Here is a 17,800-nt window from a genome sequence, read left to right on the forward strand (position 1 = left end):
TTTTTTTGAAAACAAAGCCTCACTCTGTTGCCCAGGCTGGAATGTAGTCATATGATCTCAGATCACTGCAGCCTCTGCCTCCTGGGTTCAAGCAATTCTCCTGCCTCAGCCTCCCAAGGAGTTGGGATTACAGGCGTGTGCCACCAGGCTTGATCAATTTTGTATTTTTAGTAGAGTTGGGATTCACCATGTTTACCAGGCTGACCTCAAACTCCTGCCCTCAGGTGATCTGCCTGCCTTGGCCTCCCAGAGTGCTAGGATTACAGGTGTGGGCCACTGTGCCTGGCGTTAACTGTTTTTAAATATATAATTCAGTAGTGTTAGGTATATTCACATTGTTGTAAAACAGATCTTCAGAACTTTTCATCTTTCAAAACAAACTCTATTAAAAAACATTAAGAAACAACGCTCCCTTTTAAGCACCTGGAGGTGTAAAGAAAAAAAAGCAACACTCTCTTTTCTCCTACCCCCACCCTCTGGTAACCACCATTCTGCTTTCTATGTTTCACTACCTTAAATACCTCATATAGGTGGAATCATACAGCATTGCCTTTTTGTGACTTGCTTATTTAACTTTGCAAGGCAAGATGGCTTATGCCTATAATCCCAGCACTTTGGGAGGCTGATGTGGGTGGATCACTTGAGGTCAGGAGTTTGAGACCAGCCTGGTCAACATGGTGAAACCTCGTCTCTACTAAGAATACAAAAATTAGCTGGGTGTGGTGGCAGGCATCTGTAATCCTTGCTACTTGGGAAGCTGAGGAGGGAGAATTGCTTGAACCCTCAGGGCGGAGGTTGCAATGAGCCGAGACTGTGCCGTTGCACTCCAGCCTGAGCAACAAGAGTGAAACTCCCAAAAAAAAAAAAAAAACAGACTGAATAATGTACTACTATATGTATATACCACATTTTGCTTATCCATTTTTGTTTATCTTTTGGATATATGCCCAGAAGTGGAATTGCTGGATCATATGGTAGTTCTCTTTTTAATTTTTTGAGGAACCTGTTGTCCATAGCAATTGAACCATTTTACAATCCAACCAAAAGTACATAAGGACTCCAATTTTTCCAGTGCTTACAATTTGTTATTTTCTATTTTTTGATGGGTGTGTTATCTGACTTTTAAAAATTTTAGTCACTGGGCACAGTGGCTCATGCCTATATATAAACCTCCACTTCCCAGGTTTAAGTGATTCTCCTGCCTCAGCCTCCTCAATAGCTGGGAGTACAGGCATGTGCCACCACACCCAGCTAATTTTGTATTTTTAGTAGAGACGGGGTTTCTCCGTGTTGGTCAGACTGGTCTCAAACTCCTGACCTCTGGTGATCTGCCCGCCACAGCCTCCCAAAGTGCTGGGATTACAGGCGTGAGCCACTATGCCTGGCCTAAAAATTTTTATTTTAAATTCAGGGGTATATGTGTAGGTTTGTTAGATAGGTAAACTTGTATCATGGGGATTTGTTACACAGATTATTTCATCACCCAAGTATTAAGCCTAGCACCCATTAGCCTTGCTTATTTTTCAGTTGAGTTAATCTTTTTATTATTGAGTTGTAAATGTTCTTTATATATTCTGGTTACAAGTCTTCTATCAGATATATGATTTACAAATGTTTTCTCTAGTTCTGTTGTCTTTTCATTTTCTCAATGATAACATTTCGAGAATTTTAATTTTGAAACACTAGTATATTTTCTAATTGTATTCTAATGAAAACTAGATCAGAGATGATAGATTGGTTTACTCTGATTTATTTATATTTTAAAAATGTATTTTTAAAATGTGCTTGAAGAGAAATAAGGATACCACTAAAATATTCGTCTAATTCCTTATAGGCACATAGGAGCAAATACTTTAAAAGATACGTTTTTTAATAAGAATCTTTTAGTCTAAGAAAAATGGTAACAGGAAAACCCAATAATTGATTGCCCTTTATTTTCCGTATCATCTTGGTTACTAATTTGTATTGGTTGGCTTCTTTTCCTCCCGATAGGGAAGAGTAATAGAACCTCTGAAAGATTTTCATAAAGATGAAGTGAGAATTTTGGGCAGAGAACTTGGACTTCCAGAAGAGTTAGTTTCCAGGCATCCATTTCCAGGTAAAAATTAGAATTGAATTTTGTTTAAAACTTCATATTGAAGAAAAATTAGTTCATACAATTCTGAAATAATGTCATCTCAGGGAATATGTAACATGAGAGAAAGGAAAGGATGGTTAGGGAACAAACAAAATTTTTTGAGAATCTACTGTATTTACTTCATTTTATTAAATACTCATTTTCCATTCTATTTGTGTTTAAGTATTACATGATCCCTGGTAATCTGGAATATGATGTTGACATCAGATGAGAAAACCAAGATATAAGATATTTTAATAACAGTGCCATACAATCCTACTAGTAGAGCTAGGATTTGTTATATTCTTTGTACCATACCATGGTGCAAAGGAATATGTGAGGATTTAACCTTGTTTTTTTAAAATCCTTGTTCTATGTTTGACTTGTTTGAATGGATGAACCACTTCTTTCTGTGCAGAAAATTCTTGGCACAATGCTCTATGTAACTAATTCCTGAACAAATAGTACTCCATTTGCTGTCATATAGAAAAATATTAGAGGTGATAGTTGTAAAGTTAGGATGGCAAGTCTTAACCTGTTTTTGTTACTAGTTCTTGAGAGCTTGGACAAGTCTGCACCTCATCAGGTTCTAGCTCATTGTAATAGTGATTAGGTGATGATTCAGGAGAATGACCTAATTGAATTGAAAAACATAGTAATAGCCAACGTTTCTTAAGTACTTTCTATGTGCTAGGCACTTTGCTAAATACTTTTTATCATCTTATTTGATCCTCACAATGGAAACTAGTATCCTGTTTTACAGCTGAAGAAACCTAGGGATAGAGACTAATTTGCCAAAACTTATGAAGATTCAGAGTAATGGAGCCACTGCTATGTCCCCAATAATTTTTACCTCTGAGTTTATACTCCGGTTTTTTTTTTTTTTTTTTTTAAGACAGAGTCTCGCTCTGTCACCAGGCTGGAGTGCAGTGGTGCATTCTTGGCTCACTACAATCTCTGCCTCCAGGGTTCATGCGATTTTCTTGCCTCAACCTCCCGACTAGCTGGGACTACAGATGTGCACCACCACACTCGGCTAACTTTTTTGTATTTTTAGTAGAGATGGGGTATTACCTTTGGCCAGGATGGTCTCAGTCTCTTGACCTTGTGATCTGCCCGCCTCGGCCTCCCAGAGTGCTGGGATTACAGGTGTGAGCCACCACACTTGGCTAGAGTTTATACTCTTAATGATCATATTGGCTCCATAAACAGTTTTACAAATGTATATCCTATGTGGTGATTAGTACTTGTTATCAAATCTAGTAGTCAGATTGAGTAATTTAAGATCTTTAGTCCCTAACCTGCATGCTGGCAAAGAATGGTCTGTGGGCCAGTGTGGTGGCTCATGCCTGTAATCCCAACATTTTGGGAGGCTGATGCAGGTGGATGACTTGCGGTCAGGAGTTCTAGACCAGCCTGTCCAACATGGTGAAACCCTATCTCTACTAAAAATACAAAAAAATAGCTGGGCATGGTGGTGCATGCCTGTACTAGCTACTACTGGTGGCTGCTAAGGGTAGCTAAGGCAGGAGAATCTTTTGAATCCGGGAGCTGGAGGTTGCAGTGAGCTGAGATGGCACCACTGCCCTCCGGCCTGGGTGACACAATGAGACTCTGTCAAAATAAAATAAATTAGAAATAGCAGTTCACATTTTTTGGTATTTGATTGTGGATATATTTGACTTTATATATATATATATTTAAACAGTATATATATATATATATATATATATATATATATATAAACAGTATAATACCATTCCTAAAATTGGATTGATAGTTGAAGCTGGGTGATGAGAAAGGTGGTTAATTATACTGTCCTCTAATGTATATGTTAGAAAATGCCCTTAAAAATTTTTGAACAGATTGGCACATCTGTTATGAACTTCAAGTATTTACTGGATAATTCTGTGATACCTAATACATGAACTGTAAAAACAGGATAGGCCAATTGCAGTGGCTCACGCCTGTAATTCCAGCATTTCCAGAAGCTGAGGTAGGGGATCGCTCAAACCCAGGAGTTCAAGACCAGCCTGAGGAGCATAGTGAGACCCACGTCTTGACGGAAAAAATTAGCTAGGCTTGATGGCGTGTACTTGTAATCCCAGCTACTTAGGTGGCTGAGGTAGGAGGACTGCTTGAGCCTAGGAGTTTGAGGCTGCACTGAGAAATAATTGCACCATTGCACTCCAGCCTTGGTGACAGAGCAAGACTCTATCTCTTTAAAAAAAGGGAGATAGGAATGATTGATATGGAGAGAATTAAACATATTATCTTATTTCAGCCTCACAGTGGAAGCTGTGATAGTATTATACTGTTTTATAGTTAAAGAAACTTAGGAAAAGAGACTAATATGCCAAAAAGTTATGCAGACTAAAAAGTGTGCATAACTCAAATGTTGCAGCATTCTGAATGTTACAACATTTTTAGAATGTTGAAGCATTCTAAAAAATGCTGAGTTGAATGGGAAACTAATAGCTACATTTGGAATTAAATACTTATGGTAGATTTTAATTTTGGAAAGTTTTTGTATTTTGAAAAGAGTGACAGTTTTATGTTAGAATTTTTTTTTTTTTTTTTTTTTTTTTTTATAGTTTTTTTTTTTTTTTTTTTTTTTTTTGTTTTTTTTTTTTTTTTTTTTTTTTTTTTTTTTGAGACAGAGTTTTACTCTTGTTACCCAGGCTGGAGTGCAATGGCGTGATCTCGCTCACCGCAACCTCCGCCTCCTGGGTTCAGGCAATTCTCCTGCCTCAGCCTCCTGAGTAGCTGGGATTACAGGCACGCGCCACCATGCCCAGCTGATTTTTTGTAGTTTTAGTAGAGACGGGGTTTCACCATGTTGACCAGGATGGTCTCGATCTCTTGACCTCGTGATCCGCCCGCCTCGGCCTCCCAAAGTGCTGGGATTACAGGCGTGAGCCACCGCGCCCGGCCTTATGTTAGATTTTTATGTTAAAAATATAACATTAATGTTAAATACTATTGTTACTCTTATCTTTAGGTCCTGGCCTGGCAATCAGAGTAATATGTGCTGAAGAACCTTACATTTGTAAAGACTTCCCTGAAACCAACAATATTTTGAAAATAGTAGCTGATTTTTCTGCAAGTGTTAAAAAGGTAATAATTTGACACAGCTAAACATTACAAGAAATTGAATGGATTCTTATTATACACCAGCATTTATAATGAATTTTTTAGGGTTTTATAATTTAAAAATTCAGAGGAATATAATCTTTGAAATGACTGTGGAGAAATTGTTCCACAGTTATTCTTATATGCACTTTTTTTTTTTTTTTTTTTTGGTTCTGGGGTACATGTTCAGGTCACACAGGGTTGTTGCATAGGTGCATACTATAGCTGGTGTTTCTCTCCATGTTATCCCTTACCACCCTCCCCACCCCCTGCTGTCCCTCCCCTAGGCCCCCCCACAACTGCCCCCAGTGTGTGATGCTCCTCTCCCTGAGTCCACGTGTTCTCATTGTTCAGCACCCACCTATGAGTGAGAACATGCGGTGTTTGGTTTTCGGTTCTTGTGGCAGTTTGCTGAGAATGATGGTTTCTAGATTCATCCAAGCCCCTACAAAGGACACAAACTCATCGTTTTTTATGGCTGTATGCACATTTTTCCTTCCAGCCATATAAGACTAGATATCCTGAGTCTCTAAAAATGCAAGATAAAGTATTTTAAACCACTCTTTTATGTGTATTACAAGAAAGTAAGGGAAATGGTTTGTCAGGAATTTATTGGGAGTATCATTTCAAGAAGCCAACACTGTCTGCTTCTCTGAGGACAGCTACTAATCCTTTGCGGTCTAGGATTTGGGTTTTAACGGTTTCATTCATGTACAGATGTCTGAGTATGAGACTGAGTCCAAGAAAGGCCAGAGATTGGATCAGATATTGTCACACTGTGCAGCACTTTGGCTCCAAATTAAAGATGAATGGAAAAGTTCTCAAGTCTGCTTAATTCTGCAGATTTGGGGTTTTAATTTATGTAATTTGTGTGGTCTGAAAATTGGCAATGTAAGAATTTTAAAGTGGACCTGGGTTGGTAGTGCTTACAGGAGTTAGGCAAGGAACAGTACAGATTCTCTTTGGAATATCTTTACCTAGGTCCCCAAACGCTTCTCATAGATAGGTTTTCAATAAGTATGAGGTTATAATCAAAAATATAAATCACATATAGAATTAAGGCACCATGAAAGAGAAGGTAAAAAACTGTCAGAACAAGACCCTCAAAGACTTTACTGGAATTAACAAGCAATATGTAAAGTAAATAGAAATAAGCTATGGATAATAAGAATAATGTATAAGAGACTACTAAAAATAACTGGGCAGATTTTAAAAGAATCTAAGTTCAAGAATGAAAATAATAACTGAAAAACGGCTTAAAGAGAATTAGCAAAGTCAAAGTTGTTTAGAGATTATTCAGAAATTAGGACAAATCATTATAAAGAAAATATGGGTAGAGGAGGTTTAGATAAAAGGATAAGGTAAGTGCTAACATATATCCAGAAGCAAATAATAGACAAAAATATATTAATTCCTCTACACTGGTAAAAGACATGATGGCTCAGATTCAGGAAACATAACACATCCCAAGTAGAATAAAGGGAAAGAATTTGATACCTAGTAGGCATATCTTAGAGAAATTAAGGACTGCCAAAGACAGAGCAGCTGCAGAGAACAGATCAATTACCTACCCAGGAAATTATACTGAAAGCAACAGTAAAGGCAAGACTTTGAACAACTAAACTGTCTTTTAAAAACAAGGGCAAAATAAAGTTATTTCAAGATTAAACAGTATTTACTGCCAACAGTTTCTTACTTGAGAAACTAAAGGCAAAGATTTTCAGCTCTGGCTGTATGTTAGAATCATCTGGGGAAGCTTTTGAAGTATACTATTCTTTATGTATAGCCCTAGAATTTCATTGGTCTAAGCTGGGACCTGAGGACCCCAAGTAATTTGTGCAGTTAGGGTTGAGAACCATTGTTGTAACAAACTGATTTCAGGAGAAGCAGCAGGATACCAGGGGAAAGGTGTGAGATACAAGAAGGGATGCCAAGCAAAGAGGATGGTAAATGAGTAAAACTGAAACAAACATGGACTGTATAAAATGATAAAAATAATTATAAAATCAAGAGATGAGGTAAAAATGATCTCTAGTTGTTCTTGTTAATTAGAAAATATGTAACAATGTTTAGCTGAAGTTACATGTAAGCACAAAGGGATTGATTTGAGCTAAAGAATTCTAAGTTGCTTGTATTATTTGCCAGAAGGACAGAAGATTATCAAGTATCCTTGTTAACACTAAAGGGGAACAACTGTAAGAATAGAAATGGAGGATTTAACTTCAAAAATGATAAAGAGGAAATAAATGAGATGAGAGAAATCACCAGTACAAAAGACAGCAAGAAAGGAGTAAGAGTAAAAAATGGGATAGATAATTACAGAATAAAATTGTAGAATGCAATTCAACTATATTATTAACCCATAATTAATTAAAAGAACTAACATAGACTGTCAAACTAGATTGAAAACTAAAATCTGTTTAGTATAGTAGATATGAAAAGTATAGTTTATTCACGACAGGAATGGGAGGAGTCAAAGTTAAAGAATGGAAAAACATATTCCAGGTAAATAAAGAAATGACTAGAGCTATATTAATTTCAGGCAAAACTGACTTTATGCAAAAAGCATTAGAGATAATATTTGACTCAGATGAGGTGTATCACTTGCTGGTGACAGGGTACTAAAGCCTTGATGTATGTAAATATAGTTTGTATTTCTTATCCTAAGACTTCATATCCTAGCCCTCAGGAGTGAATTTCTGGAATAGTGCATAGCACACACAAGTCAAGGAGATACCAAATACAATCCACCACTAAAAACCATAAGTGTAGACACATAAGATAGTAGTAATAATAAAAGAGTGAATACCTTATTTCTTAAAACTGAAAAAATGCCTCTTTGGTTTTTTTCTCAGCCACATACCCTATTACAGAGAGTCAAAGCCTGCACAACAGAAGAGGATCAGGAGAAGCTGATGCAAATTACAAGTCTGCATTCACTGAATGCCTTCTTGCTGCCAATTAAAACTGTAGGTGTGCAGGTGAGTTGTCTGAATTCATTCACCACTGATACATTCTTCCTACTAATACTGAAATAAGGATTACTTAGGAAAATGACATGTAAATATTTATATCAAGTTTAGAGAAATAAGAGGTCATATTTTATAGAATGTTTAGGGAGTGAATATTTACAGGAATTAAATAGTCAGGCTGAGATTTTATAATTTTGGAACCTATGAACTCTAACCAAAGGCAAATATTGAAAGCAACCGTTTCCTGTAGGGTTGGCATGCTTACTTCTGCCTTGTAGGGCAGGGATTGAGAGGTCATTTATCCTTCTATATGTGAAATATACTGTGGTTTTAGAAGTCTTTAACTGCAGGAAGGCCTCCAGATGAATATGTTACACCATTTAGGTGTTGTTCTCAGCTTGTGTATTCCCTATATTAGGGAACCTGTTTTACTGATTTTTTTTTTGTGTTTATTCTGCCTTTCTAGTTGTAAAAGAATGTGAGAATAATATAGTTCTCAATTATAAAATGCTACTTGAAAAATGATTACATTAATTTCCCCTCTTTTTCTGTAGACAGGGTCTTGCCCTGTTGCCCAGGCTAGAGTGCAGTGATGTGATCATGGCTTACTGTAGCCTTGAATTGCTGGGCTCAAGCGACCCTCCCACCTCAGCTTCCCAAGTAGCTGGGACTATAGGCCTGCACCACCATGCCTGTCTAATTTTTAATTTTTTTGTAGAGATAGGGTCTCCTTGTGTTGCTCAGGCTGGCTTCAAAATTCTGGCCTCAGGTGATCCTTCACTTTGGCCTCCCAAAGTGTTAGCATTGGAAGTGTGAGCCACTGTGCCCAGCCTTCTCCTTTATATGACCCTCAAATGAGTTTTTGGTGAACAAAAGTGTGGGGGGATAGGGAAGAGGAAGGTTTATTTTCTTTTATTTCAAGTTTGTGGTTAAATGGAAACTAGAAGTGTCAGTAGTTCAACTCAAAAATGGTATAAGTGCCAGTTATAGGGTTAATGTGTTAATAATGTCCTCTAGTAAAATTATGTGTAGAAAAAAATTCTACTGTTTTAGAGATTACTCATTGAAAACCTAATTTTTTTTCTAAATATATGAATCTGTCAGTTTAAATTCCGCCTTGCTTTGAATTCATGCAGTTCTGCCTGTGAATAAAACAAGGTAAAAATTGATTGTGATTGTTAAAGCAAACTGAAGTATTTTAGTTCATGAAAGTGATAGAGCCAGTTATCTGGGTGAAGAAACTCTTGCCTTCTTTTTAAAGGCCAAGTCTTGTAAGCCGCTTAATGTTGTTTTAGAGTCACTATTGAAATAACCTTACTTGGAGTTGCTGATATTTTTCCAGTGGTTTATGTATTATCTCATTCATACACAAATTCATTTTGAAATTTGCAATGATGCTTATAGGCAGTATTACCCTAGTATATAAAAATACAGTTGTAGACAGGTTATTTAATTATTAAAAGTGTTCTCAGTTTTAAGTAGATTTGTTACAGAGAACTTCCACCTCTGTATGCCAACTCCTACTACATAGAGAGTTGAGTAGAAGTGTTTCCCCACTCTTTTTTTTTTTAGAGAAGCGTTATAAATAGATATTTGATGTAATATGATTTGTTGAATGAGTGAACATTCAACAAGTTTCTGGAAATTGAAACTTACTTGGGCTCTTCTACTTTTCCCACCAAAATAAAATTTTCTTTTGTTATTAGATAACTAACTTTAGTCTCTTACCCTTTGAAGCCTAGACTCTTGCAAGCTCAGATAAAAAAGATGGTTCATGGTTAGTATAACAATGCATTTTGTTTTCTAATACCAAAGTAAACCACATTTGTAAAAAATCAAAATACATTAAAAAAATTCTTTGTATTTTTACTCTCCAGTTAAGTTTCATATGTGTCTTCCTGGAAACATTTTAAAAAGAAAATAAAAGAGGATTTTGGGTACACATTGTCAACTTTTTTTCTTTTAACTGAACATCGTGAACTTACCTTTCTGTGCCTTTCCAAGTAGATTGTTATTAACTATTCCCTCATATTCTCTGCATACCATAATTTATTCTTCTAACCAATGGGCATTTAAACTGTTCTCAGTTTTTATTATTACAAGCATTCCGTCAGTTATCCATCTATTTATGTAGGATAATTTTCCATGTTAAAGAGCATGTGCATTTTACACTTTTATAGATGCTATCACATTAGCATTCACATATGTTGAATTTTCACATTCTTAATACCTGCCATTCTGGGCATTAGGTACTTCTCTAATCTGTTACTTTTTAAAATTGCTTTTCATAAAAAAACAAATTACTTGGATTAGACAGGACACAGGAAAGAATACATTATAATCAGCTTTATTTACTTATTTTAAAATTAACTTTTAAGCTGATACTGAAACACATTTTGGTAAGTAAGAGTTTGTGAATTGTTTTTGTCTCCCACTTAAGAATTTTTTATCTACTCAAAAATCATTGACAGACCTTGTCTGCCAAATTATAGTTTTAAAAATAATTTTATAATTTTTTTTTTTGAGATGGGGTCTTACTCGGTTGCCCAGGCTAGAGTGCAGTGGAGTAGTGGCATGATCACTGCTCAGTGTAGCCTCAGCCTCCTTGGGCTCAGGTGATCCTCCCACCTCAGCTTCCTGAGTAGCGGGGACTACAGGTACCTGCCACCACATTGCTCAGCTAATTTTTTTTTTTTTTTGTAGCGATAGGTTATTGCCATATTGTCCAGGCTGGTCTCGAATTCCTGGGCTCAACTAACCCGCCCACCCTTGCCTCCCAAAGTGTTAGGGTTATAGGTGTGAGTCTCTGTTCCTGGCCTTGTCTGCCAAATTAAATATGCTGGTTATCCACAGGTGTGCAGATAATGGGAATGTTGAATAAATTCTTTTTTTTTTGAGACAGAGTCTCTCTCTGTCACCCAGGCTGGAGTGCAACTCGATCTCTGTTCACTGCAACCTCTGTCTCCTGGGATCAAGCAATTCTTCTTCCTCAGCCTCCCGCGTAGCTGGGACTACAGGCGCATGCTACCATGCCCAGCTAATTTTTTTTTTTTTTTTGGTATTTTTAGTAGAGATGGCGTTTCATCATGTTGGCCAGGCTGGTCTCAAACTCTTGACCTCAGGTGATCCACCCACCTTAGCCTCCCAAAGTGCTGGGATTATGCCAACTTGCTCAGCAGAAATTCTTGATAGTACCTGATACTTTATTTATGTCTTAACTGATTCAGGTAGGATTTAATACGGGATTTTAATTTGGAATTTATTTATACCATTAGAGAAGCATCTAATATATACTTTCATTCAAATAATATCATTCAAATAATATGTTCTTATTCAAAAAACAAACAAAAAGTTACTATTAATAGTGTCACCGGCTGGGCATGGAGGCTCACGCCTGTAATCTCAGCACTTTGGGAGGCCAAGGCGGGCAGATCACCTGAGGTCAGGAGTTTGAGACCAGCCTGACCAAAATGGAGAAACCCTGTCTCTACTAAAAATACAAAATTAGCTGAGTGTGGTGGCTCATGCCTGTAATCTCAGCTACTTGGGAATCTGAGGCAGGAGAATCACTGGAACCTGGGAGGCAGAGGTTGCGGTGAGCCGAGATTGTGCCATTGCACCCCAGCCTGGGCAACAAGAGCAAAGTTTGTCTCAAAAAAAAAAAAAAGAATAGTGTCACTATGCATAAGATATTTTTCAGTGCTTCCTTTCCTTTCCTTTTCCTTTTCCTTTTCTTTTCCCTTGTCCCTTTCCCTTTCCTTTGCTGCTGCTGCTTTGTTTTTTTTTTGTTTTGTTTTGTTTTTGTTTTTTTAAACAGCTTTCTCAAATTGAACCAATGCATCTTTTCATTAAGAAAAATTATTGATTATATTTTTATTTTCAGGGTGACTGTCGGTCCTACAGTTACGTGTGTGGAATCTCCAGTAAAGATGAACCTGACTGGGAATCTCTTATTTTTCTGGCTAGGCTTATACCTCGCATGTGTCACAACGTTAACAGGTGTGTTCCACAGGAGCCAGGGCGGGGGCATGTGTAATGGAAGGATGCGTTTCCAAAGGGCTTTCCATTAATGAAAGACCAAAAGGCTCAAGTGTAGATATAGGCAGGTGATGTAGCTAGGAGTAAATGGCTGTGTTTGTAATTCAAATATGCACATAGGTCACAGTTAAGTAGATGTTTAATATTATCTTGTGTTCTGATGCTTCATCACAATGTAATCATCTGTGAAAAAATTATTATTTTTTTGAGATAGAGTCTCACTCTGTTGCCAGGCTGGAATGCAGTGGCCATCTCGGCTCACTGCAACCTCTGCCTCATGGGTTCCAGTGATTCTCCTGCCTCAGCCTCCCAAGTAGCTTGGAATACAGGCGCACACCACCACATCCAGCTAAGTTTTGTATTTTTAGTAGAGATAGAGTTTCATCATGTTGTCCAGGATGATCTCATCTCTTGACCTCGTGATCCGTCCACCTTGGCCTCCCAAAGTGCTAGGATTACAGGTGTGAGCCACCATGCCCGGCCTAAAAAATTATAAAGGAGAAAGATTTTTATTTTTAGTGTAAAATACTAAAGGCAGCTGTAAAACATATCTTCTAAATTAGTGGCTTATATTAGCTATTGGTTTTGTAGTAATATGTTTTAGTTCAGAAGGATTGAGAAAAGTATGTCCAGGTTACAGAATTACAAATAGTGTACATAACACACACACACACACACACACACACACACACACACACACACCCCTGCAAAACAAACAATCCCCCCAAACAAAAATGAAGACTTGGTTAATTTAGTAGTAACCCTAAGGAAAAATCAAAGAAAAGAAATAGGCATATGCCAGATAGCATTAAAATAGTTACATTTAAATGTATAATTTACATTTTAGATTAATTTTTCTTTAATTTACCTATCAGTGTCTTACATTGGATATATCAACAGCTGATTTATAACCTATTTCTAATACTCAATTGCTTCATACCATATATAGTTCAAAAATTCACTTACTTTGTACTAGATTGCTAATTAAATGTTCTTGTTCCACAGTTATTCACACTCTTCACATTTCTTCATGGGTGTTAGGCAGTTCATCACCAAAAAAGAATTACTTGAGATTTCATTTTACTCAAATTGCTGCAGAAATTAGAAGTTTACCTTTTAATGTTAACCTAGCAGAGTCTGTATAGTTAGAGAATAAGGAGTTACAGGAAAGCCACATTTTTACTGATGGAAACATGCTCATTGAAAGGCTTACTCAAATGAACTGAAGACCCCCACTTATAGAAGCATCTTTAATATACTGAAAAATAGAGTTATTAATGTCTTCAATAATGGGTGCCAGGCATGGTGGCTCATGTTGTAATCCTACCACTTTGGGAGGCCAAGGCAAATGGATCATTTGAGCCCAGGAGTTTGAGACCAGCCTGGGCAACATGGTGAAACTCCATCTCTACAAAAAATACAAAAGTTAGCTGGGCATGGTGGTATGTGCCCGTAGTGTCAGTTACTTGGGAGGGTGAGGTGGGAGGATCGAGTGAGGCTGGGAGGTGGAGGTCGCAGTGAGCCAATATCGTGCAACTGCATTCCAGCATGGGCAACAGAGCGAGACCCTTTCTCAAAAAAAAAAAAAAAAAAAAAAAAACAAATAAAAAACCTCATTACTGATAAATTTGTAATTGCCTGTTTTGAGTGGAGATAATTGTCTAGGTTAGAACAGTGGCTCATAATTTGTCTTCCGAAGAATACTATATAAACTTCACATATCACCAGAAAATTTCCCTAAATTTAACTCCACTGCTTTTACTATATAATTAGTATATTTCTTCATTCACAACATTCTTAACAGTTTTATCTTCTTTTTCTTTTGCCAAAGGACACACATCCTTGTTTAAACTTTATTTGTATATTCTAGTTTCTCTCTGTTTTCCCTATTTGTCTTTTCTTCCATCCTCCTTCCTCCCTTCTCAAAAAAGAAAAAAATAGAAAGCCTTATGACCAGCCAACAAAAAACTAGATTTCAAAATATGAACCCAGCAAGCTCTTAAAAGAATTTTGGTGAACTTTAGATTTCTTTGCCAGTTCCAAAAATGGAAGAAAAATATTCTTCCATTTTTGCCAGTTTTTTTCCCTAATTTAGATGAGGGAGTCTTTGTACAGGGAGGGACTGTTCCAGTTTTACTCTCATATGCAGTGTGGGTGAATACCTGTCCCAGTACATTCTAGCGATTACTCTTGTTTGTAAGAAATGAGAAGGTGAAAAGAGCAAGTTCATGGCATTCTCTTAATATCTTTTATGAGCTCTAGGAACTATATTGTTTAGAAAAAGTATAGCTTACTGTCTGTGCATGGGAGAAAAACTTTGCTTCTGTTATAATGTTTGGAAGGAGGCAATAAAGTAATTGGTGGTATTGATGGCTTTGTGCTAATATGGTTTTCTTTTGTGTATTTTACCTAAGTATATATTAAGAAAAAAAGAAAAAAAATCAAAACTACCATGATAGTTGCCGGGGAGATTTATTTTCTTTGCTAAAAATAGGACTAACGGAAAGCAATAACTGGCCTACTGGCTGGAGTTAGAGTAGGGAGAGTTAGCTAAGTGGCACTCATATCTCTACCCTGATTCCCTCTTATTTTCTGGGTGAAGACTGTGAAACAGATCCCTTCAAACCAAAACATAACACTTCAAGTTGTTAAAATTGTCTGATTCTAATTTCCTTAAGTTATGTTCTAAACTGTACTCATTAACATGACGATATTTGCATTGTATCTTAATGTCTTTCAGACATTTATATAAAACAGTAATGAATCTTTTTTTTTTTTGGAAGAAAATAGGATACAAAGTCCTATTTCAGTGGCCTTTTTAATGAAGTACAAATGCGAATCTCTCTAGGACAATTGTTTCTCAAGTAGAGAAAAAAAGATGAATAGTCAACTAATTTTGGGAAATTCACTGTAGTTTCCTCTTGGAGATTTCCAGTGTATCTTAGTATAGTATGTTACTAGTTTATGAAGTCTTGTCATAAAGACACCCATTTTAAAATTTAACTGTGTATTTGTTTCCTAGGACTACCCATAACAAATTACCACAAACTGGGAGGCTTACAACAACAGACATTTATTCTCTAACAGTTTAGGAGGCCAGAAGTCTGAATTCAGTGTTGGCAGGATCATATTCTATCTGAAGACTCAAGGGGAGGATCCTTCCTTGCTTCTTTCTACTATCTGGTGGCTGCTGACAATCCTTGGCTTGTGGCAGCATAATCCAGTCTGTCTTTGTGTTCACATGACCCTCATTCCTCTGTGTGTGTCTATGTATCCAAGTTTCTAGGTACTTGGAAGGTTACCAGTCATTGGATTAGAGCCCATCTAATCCAGTATTACTTTATCTTACTTGATTACATCTGCAAAGGCCCTTTTTCTCCCCAGAGATTCTGGGTGGACATGAAGTTTTGGGAACACTCTTCAATCCAGTACATTAAGTGAAAAGAGAGTCATAATAATCACTTTTATCTTTGCACATTCTGAGAGTATTCCAGAGAACACACTTTGAGGAAAGCACATAGAACACAGACATTCCTATAATCTTACATCCTGTCCTATCCATTTGGGGAGTTGAAGTGGGCAGGAGAGGGACCTCAAACGAAGTTGGAAATGGAAAGAATGTTACTATTCTATGTGTCTTGCTTCTCATACTAAAATGTAATTTCTACATTTAAAATGTAATTGTGCTATAATTTTACCTCTTCCTTTCTAGAGTTGTTTATATATTTGGCCCACCAGTTAAAGAACCTCCTACAGATGTTACTCCCACTTTCTTGACAACAGGTGTGCTCAGTACTTTACGCCAAGCTGATTTTGAGGCCCATAACATTCTCAGGGAGTCTGGTAAGTTGCTCATGTTTTTGATCACTACCTTCTGAAACTAGTTTTTGGAAGCTTGACATTAAGAGTAGGAGGATGTGGCTTTTGCTTTTTAGATGCTTATTTATTTATTTATTTATTTAGAGACAGTTTCGCTCTTGTTTCCCTGGCTAGCGTGCAATGGCACGATCTCGGCTCACCACAACCTCTCCCTCTGGGTTTCAAGCGATTCTCCTACCTCAGCCTCCCGAGTAGCTGGGATTATAGGCATGCGCCACCATGCCTGGCTAATTTTTATATTTTTAGTAAAGATGGGGTTTCTCCCTGTTGGTTAGGCTGGTCTGGAACTCCCGACCTCCTCTGCCTTGCCCTCTTAAAATGCTGGGATTACAGGAGTGAGACATCTTGCCCAGCCTTTGTTTTTATTATTTAAATCTCTGATGATGTTACTTTTTTATTTTTTTGAGACGGAGTCTGTCTCACTCTATCAACCAGGCTGGAGTGCAGTGGCACTGTCTTGGCTCACTGCAACCTCCGCCTCCCAGTTCAAGTGATTCTCTGGCTTCAGCCTCTTGAGTAGCTGGAATTAGAGGTGCCTGCCACCACACCTGGCTAATTTTTGTATTTTTAGTAGAGCTGGGGTTTTGCCAGGCTGATCTTAAACTCCTGACCTCAGGTGATCCACCCACCTTGGTCTCCCAAAGTACTGGCATTTACAGGCATGAGCCACCACACCTGGCCGATAATGCTACTTCTAAATAAAATACATTCATCTTTGTGACCATTTGTGGACATAAACAGAGCAGCAGAAAATTTGAATATCCAGACTTAGATGTTCCCAGCTGAGTTTGAACAAACAAAGTGATGCTCTGCCTTCTTGTTTCAGCTCTCATAATGTGAACAAGTGTTTTTTTCTTGGTCTCCTTGATGCTTTATCTTTTGCATTTTTATGCCTTTTGTTTCTGTTTAAAATGGATTTCAAGTATAGTGTTGAAGTGCTGTCTGGGTTCCTAAGCACGGGAATGCTATGATGTACCTTACAGAGAAAATCTGTGTTAGATAAGCTTCATTCAGGCATGAGTTAAAGAGCTGTTGATTGTGAATTCAGTGTTAATGAATATATTAAATACAGTGTCTTAAGTCAGAAAAATACATAAAACAAGGTTACATATTAATCAGTTGATAAAAATATTGCAGCCAGAAGCTAGCAGAAACCTAACTCTCCATTTCCCCTGGGAGAAATGATTCAGTATTTGCTAGTTCGTTGTTTGCAACTGCAAATTATAACCAAGAATAATCAGAATTGACTCTCTCTCTTTATAGTACATCAGTGAAACATCATTGATGTGATCAAATTCTGTTTTTTTTTGCATTTGTGGTTGAGTCCACTTAAAAGGCCGTGGGAGTAGCTGAAATCAGTGCATGATGACAGTCTTAACTGTGCTGTGTGTGTATATGTGATTTCAGATACTGTCTGGGAGGATTTAATTGAACTGAGTTAGAGTACATTTTCTATGGTGTAGTGATTGGTTCTATACTTTTCTCTAGGGTATGCTGGCAAAATCAGCCAGATGCCGGTGATTTTGACACCATTACATTTTGATCGGGACCCACTTCAAAAGCAGCCTTCATGCCAGAGATCTGTAGTTATTCGAACCTTTATTACTAGTGACTTCATGACTGGTATACCTGCAACACCTGGCAATGAGATCCCTGTAGAGGT

General features: G+C 37.3%; 1 protein-coding gene across 1 annotated transcript in view; it reads left to right on the forward strand.

Annotated features, from left to right (window-relative positions):
- Positions 1 to 17,800, forward strand: part of GMPS (guanine monophosphate synthase) — a 79,036-nt gene that overhangs the window by 54,360 nt on the left and 6,876 nt on the right. Inside the window, exons 10-15 of the mRNA XM_017522927.2 lie at positions 1,993 to 2,098; positions 5,118 to 5,233; positions 8,104 to 8,229; positions 12,104 to 12,219; positions 15,971 to 16,101; positions 17,626 to 17,798. Of these exons, the coding sequence (XP_017378416.1) occupies positions 1,993 to 2,098; positions 5,118 to 5,233; positions 8,104 to 8,229; positions 12,104 to 12,219; positions 15,971 to 16,101; positions 17,626 to 17,798 (768 nt within the window). The remainder of the gene's footprint in view (positions 1 to 1,992; positions 2,099 to 5,117; positions 5,234 to 8,103; positions 8,230 to 12,103; positions 12,220 to 15,970; positions 16,102 to 17,625; positions 17,799 to 17,800) is intronic.

This window comes from Cebus imitator, unplaced genomic scaffold (genome assembly GCF_001604975.1).
Source record: "Cebus imitator isolate Cc_AM_T3 unplaced genomic scaffold, Cebus_imitator-1.0 Scaffold25, whole genome shotgun sequence".
Lineage (NCBI taxonomy): Eukaryota > Metazoa > Chordata > Mammalia > Primates > Cebidae > Cebus > Cebus imitator.